This window comes from Octodon degus, unplaced genomic scaffold, assembly GCF_000260255.1.
Source record: "Octodon degus isolate 3935 unplaced genomic scaffold, OctDeg1.0 scaffold00115, whole genome shotgun sequence".
Classification (NCBI taxonomy): Eukaryota; Metazoa; Chordata; class Mammalia; order Rodentia; family Octodontidae; genus Octodon; species Octodon degus.
The window spans coordinates 1,954,641-1,960,702 of record NW_004524691.1 but is presented as its reverse complement, the minus strand read 5'-3'; the positions used below and the strand labels follow the sequence as shown (position 1 = coordinate 1,960,702).

The following is a 6,062-nucleotide window of genomic DNA, read 5'->3' as shown; positions in this document are numbered from 1 at the left end:
GCCTTGCTCATTCTCAGCTGGTGTGAGTGTGGGCAGGACAACTTTACAAGGTATTGCAGGCACACCTGTAAATGGTCACATGAGTAAATAAGCTGTATTTAGAAAGCACCATTACAGAATCATTCACAATGAGAACAAAATCATTTAAATCTCAAGTTATATCTTCCTGCTGGAAACCAAAATGCTAAGCTTCCAAAAATTAGTGTTATAAACTAATAAGCAACTTACCAGACTCCCTGAGAATGTTATGGGCCTCAAAATCAGCTTGGCGTAAAGTACTAAGCACCCCTGTTGTCAAGAAAGTGGGAGTAACATCTGTAGGAGGTTCCTTAACCGGTGGGCCAAAGATATAGACAACTCTAATGAGATGGAATTAGAGAAATCACATTTTAGTATAAGAGACAAGGTGCAGAGTATAACATTCTTTCCATTTATTTTTAGGCCTTTTTCCTACTCACTTCAGCTCCATAAATAGGTATAACATGATATATGATTACAGGAAGACTTATATTTTATGTCCCTCCCTCAAAGTGTGTTCTCTGGAATGCCAGTATCTCTGAATGTGCAAAGGTATAAGTAATCACTACCTTTGTGTCACAAAATATACACATTCTACATTCCTCCAAAATTCATGTTCAATCACAATCAGGGGAAACAGGGTCTTTGCAGATATAATCAAGTTAACCTGAAATCACACTGGAGTAAGGTGACTTATAATCCAAAGACCAGTGTCCCTCCAAGAACAGGAAATTTATACATAGAAGAAAGAGGGCCATGTGAACAAGACAAAAGAAATCAGAATAGAACTGTAGGAACTACCAGACACTAGGCAAGGGAGGGTCCTTCCCTAAGGTGTTCAGAGAGAACATGGCCCTGCCAATATCTGAATTTTGGACTTCTAGGCTTTAATACTTTTATCTAAGAGAAATTTCTGTGGCTTTAACATCTTCCAATTTGTAATGATTTGTTATGGGTAGCCCCAAAGTAGACACAGTTCAACAAAAAATAGGTTCCTTTATGACGTGACTTCAGGAACTGTAATATGTTCATCTACACTATCTCCAAATGAAGCTAAAACAAATTTCCAAAACCTAATAGGCTAATCTTTTCTTCCCCACTTCGAGAAAGGGTGATCAAAGAGACCCCCATTTGCGCTTCATTTAAAATGTCACTGAAATGCTAGATGTGGTGGCATATGCCTGTCACCCCAACACTTAAGAAACTGAGCAAGAGGATCGCCAGAGTTCCAGGCCATCCAGGACCAACTTGAATTACACAGAGACACTTCCTCACAATATGACCCCCACCAAAAGAACACTGAAGTAAGATTTAGTGCCCCACTTTCTTCCAGACGAGATGTCTCATAATATTTTAAATGTCTGTTCACAAGACATGAACATACACTGCAAGAGTTAACAAACAAGAGTTTGGAACATAACCTGAAGAAACGAAAATTAGACAACTTGAATTAACCTTGCTGCTGGGATGCAGGGATGTTTTACAACCTTCACCCAAAAAACAAGAAAAAGTTAAAGGTAAGAGACTGGAGCGCCACCTGGCTCTCTCTAATCCTACTATATAGCCAGTAGACAACCATCCTTTACCCTTTTGCCCTTTTTGTTTTTTTTAACCTCCTCAATACTGGGAATTGAACCCAGGGCCTTCACAATGAGTCACATCCCCAGCCTTTTTTTATATTAAAGCAGAGTCTCAGTGAGTTACTAAACTGCCCAACCTGACTTGAACTTTAGTTACTCTTGTTTCAAATTCCCAGAGTACTGGGATTACAAGTATGTGCCACCAGGTCAGACAGCCCTGTCTGTCTCCAGCAAAGAACACAAAATCCCTGGTGACCACCATGGTAAAGTGTAATAATGTTTTAATGTTTTTGCCCAGTCTGTACTTGGAATAAGGTATGAAAGAAAACAGCATTAGAAAGTCACCCTTCTTATAAACAATAAGAGGGCTGCCAGATTGCTCAGCAGATTAAAGCACCTGCTTAGTCAGAGGGCAGCGGCCGGGGTTACCGGCCTGCTGTGCCAGCCCCACTCCTGGGGTACACTGACAGGGCAATTGAGACTGGGTGTGGTGGTACACACCTGTAATCCCAGCACTTGGGAGGCCAATCTATGTAGTGGGACCCTGTGCTACTGTACATTAAAAAAAGTAAATAATAAATAAGGAGTTCCTAGAGTTCATGAAGGACCCTTAGATGAAAAACTATTGGCTGAGAATGCCACACACACAGTCTTTTTCACCTTTTTGCTTCTTCCAAGAGGGACTGTTGGCAGGCACATGAACCTGCTGTTATCCATACTACAGAACAGCAAAATCAGAGCACCCCTACCTGTACAAAGATCCTCTCATTCAGACAAGGGGATGGGCAAAAATGAAAAATATTTGAAAACTTCAATTCTCAAAATAGACACAATCTAAAATCTACAAAGCTTCTTTTAAGGGCTTGCTAAATTCTTACTTAAAAGTATAGTTATAGTTTGCTGGGCATAGCACCACATGCCTGTAATCCCAGCACTCAGGAGGCTAAGGCAGGGAGGCCACTTCAAATTCCAAGTCAGTCTGGGCTACAAAGCGAGACTCCATCTCATAAAACTAAAGGAAAGTCTAGCTTAGTTTGCTGACAGCTAGGCTTTTTATTTTTATTCTTTTTTTGAGAAACGAAGAAGGGTTGAGTTGGAAGGAAAGGCAAGCAAGGGTAGAAAGAAAACAGAAAAAAATTTAAACAAGGTTCAATCAATGTCTTTTGGCAGAAGAAAATTAGAGCTAAAACAATGGTATAAAAATTTTCAAAATACTCATAATTTAAAAAGTCTATGAAGACAACAACATGCAATGTAGTAATTATTGTAACTGTCCTATTAACCTGTTTTGAAACTGTCTCATTGCTATTTCTCATTACAATTAACAAAACATTTTAAAAAGTTACAATTTAAAACAGTGGAGGGGCCGGGGAGATGGCTCAGTGGAATATGTGCTTCCTTGGTAAGCGCAAGGGCCTGAGTTGAATCCCTGGTTCCGCGAAAATAAATAAATAAATAAATAAATAAATAAATAAATTAAAATAAAATAAAATAAAACAGTGGAAATAAAGGGAGATGAAATATGAACCATTATTCTAACCAAAAATAATATTGACACCTACCTCCTTTGAAAATAGGCAATTAAAAATCTGTTACACTAACAATTCTTTTCTTTAGTATATTAAAAATGCTGTTGTACTGGGGCTTTTGGTACATCTTAGTACACTTTTTTATTGGTGCATGTATATAGTACATATGATTACATTCATCATGGCAAGTTGATACATGTACATAATATTTTTAAACCCCCTCCCCTCCCCAACCCCATATTCCTCAGACCCCCTACCTAAGGATCAAGTTCCTCATAGGGAGCTGGTGCACATATACAACACTTCAGAAACAACCCCCTGCCTTTAATCACATTTCCTTCCCCTCCCTGGTTCCTATCTCTTATTTCCATGCCCCTACAGTAAAGATCTGAGTACATCTTTTAGTGGGAATAGGCCCACTAAAAGTAAAAATCTGGCTTCCAACTTTCTAGCACTTCCCTACATAGACTGCTAGGTTCACACTAATGGAGGGCTCCAATTTCTACAACAGACTTGAATAAAATGAAGTCTAAATAATTATTATTGGTTGTTATCTAATGCAATCAAATTCAAGAGAATGAGTAACTTTGAAGTAACTAGCAACTGGATAATAAACAAGTGAGATTTTTGAACTGTAACTGGGATCATGCAATTGACTTACTAGAAATAGATTATATATCATCTATTGATAAACCTAAGAAATTAATGCACAATTAAAGAAAAATTATACCTGAAATATACATATTTAAATACAGTAATTTTAATGATACATTTCTTTGCTGATTTTTCTTGTATTACTCTCTTTTTTATTGAGGCTGTGTCTCACTACCTAGGTCAGACTGGCTTTGAACTCAGTAGCCCAGGCTGGCCTTGAATTGGCAGATTCTTCTGCTTCAGCATCCCAAGTACTGGGATTACAGGCATGTGCCATCATGCCCAGCTCCTCAGATCACTCTTAAAGTTACCTTTAATATTTTATAATAGAATAAAAATCTTCTATTTCTACATTTAACAAACAGATGGTTACACTGTGATAAAAGATTTAAACACTGCATATGTGTCAAACAATATTACATAGTACATATCTCAATAGATACGCACCCTAACTATAACTTACCTTTACACTCGGCATCTGGATCTTTTACTAAGAAGACCACCTTAATATACATATACTTATCTTTCCATAATTCCTCACCTGCATTCCTTCATCCACCCTGCTCCCACAGAACATACCTGTTAATATTGTGACACATTCGAGGTATAAGCCTAGCAAGGAAAATAAGAGATTCCCAGTCAGGGTCATCTTTGCTGGAGATTCCACATACATAACTGTAGGAACGACAATCACCCTGAAAGTGGAAATATAAGCAAAAATTTTTTATAGTTTCACAGGGGGTCAACAGATGGGTTGATATACCAACAGAGCCAAAGACAAAAACCACATGATCATCTCAATAGATGCAGAAAAAGATTTTTGACAAAGTCCAACAATGACAAAAAAACCCTAAAGAAAATCAGAATAGATGATCTTTACTTCAATTGGATAAAAGTCATCTATGAAAAAACCAAAACCCAACATGATACTAACTGGACAAAAACTGAAAGCTTTCCATCTAATATCAGGAACAAGACAAAGACGTCCACTTTCACCACTTCTTTTCAATATAGCTCTAAAAACATTAGCCAAAGCAACTAGACAAGAGACAAATAAGAGGAATAGGAATGGAACAAGTTAAATTATCATTATTCGCAGATGACAGGATACTCTACATATAAGGCTCCATAAACTACACAAAAAGACTTTTAGATTTAATAAACAAATTCAGCGTAGCTGGATACAAAATTAACCTTCAAAAATCAACAGCTCTCCTATATACAAACAACAAACACACTAAGAAATTAGGGAAACCACACCTTTCACAATAACATCCAAAAAAAAAAGATATACTTAGAGATCAATCTCGGGCCGGGGATATGGCTCAGTGGAGTAAGCCCTTCCCTGGCAGGCGCAAGGACCTGTGTTCAATCCCCAGTTCCACAAAAAAAAAGAAAGAAAGAAAGAAAGAAAGAAAGAAATCAATCAATCAATCAATCAATCAATCAATCAATCAATCTCAGGGCCAGCCAAATAGCTCAGCAGATTAACACGCCTGCAAGCAGGCACAGGGGCTAAGGGCTTGCTCCCTGGGCCTGCAGGACTGGCCCCGCACCCAGGGTGTGCTGAGATGGCATATGAGACTGGGTATGGTGGCGCGCGCCTGTAATCCCAGCTCTTGGGAGGCTGTAAACAGGCGGATCACTACAAATACGATCTAGTAGTGAGACCCTGAACACCCTGTAGACTCTTCGTTAAAAAATACAAAAAAAAAAAAAGGATATCAATCTCATCAAGGAAGTAAAAGATTTATACAGTGAAAATTATAGTACTCTGAGAAAAGAAATCAAAGAGGATGTCAAAAATGGAAATATATTCCTTTTTCCTGGATAGGAAGAATCAACATTGTGAAGATGGCCACACTCCCAAAATTGTTACACAGATTCAATGACATCCCTAAAAACTCCATTAGCATACTTCACAGATCTAGAAAAAATATTCCTAAAATTCATCTGGAATCAGAAGAGACCAGGAATACCAAAAGCAATCCTGAGCCACAAAGGAAAGGCAGAAGGCATTACAATCCCTGACCTGAAATTATAGTACAAAGTTACTGTGATAAAATCAGCATGGTACTGCCAAAAAAAAAAAAAAGGGAAAAATCAGACCTGAGAATCAGTGGAACAAACTGGATAATGTAGACACAACTACAAGCACATTCAGCCACCTATCTTTAACAAAGAGGCCAAAACTGTTCATTGAAAAAAAAAAAAAATAGCCTCTTTAATAAATGGTGCTGGTGGGCTGGAGAGATGGCTCAGTGGTCTAAAGCACCTACTT

At 38.1% G+C, this 6,062-nt stretch overlaps 1 protein-coding gene across 1 annotated transcript in view; it reads right to left on the bottom strand.

The window, feature by feature from the left end:
- Gmps (guanine monophosphate synthase) overlaps positions 1-6,062 on the bottom strand; it is a 43,406-nt gene that overhangs the window by 6,622 nt on the left and 30,722 nt on the right. The window contains exons 12-13 of the mRNA XM_004639861.1: positions 4,361-4,476; positions 229-359 (exon numbers count right to left, since the gene is read on the bottom strand). Of these exons, the coding sequence (XP_004639918.1) occupies positions 229-359; positions 4,361-4,476 (247 nt within the window). The remainder of the gene's footprint in view (positions 1-228; positions 360-4,360; positions 4,477-6,062) is intronic.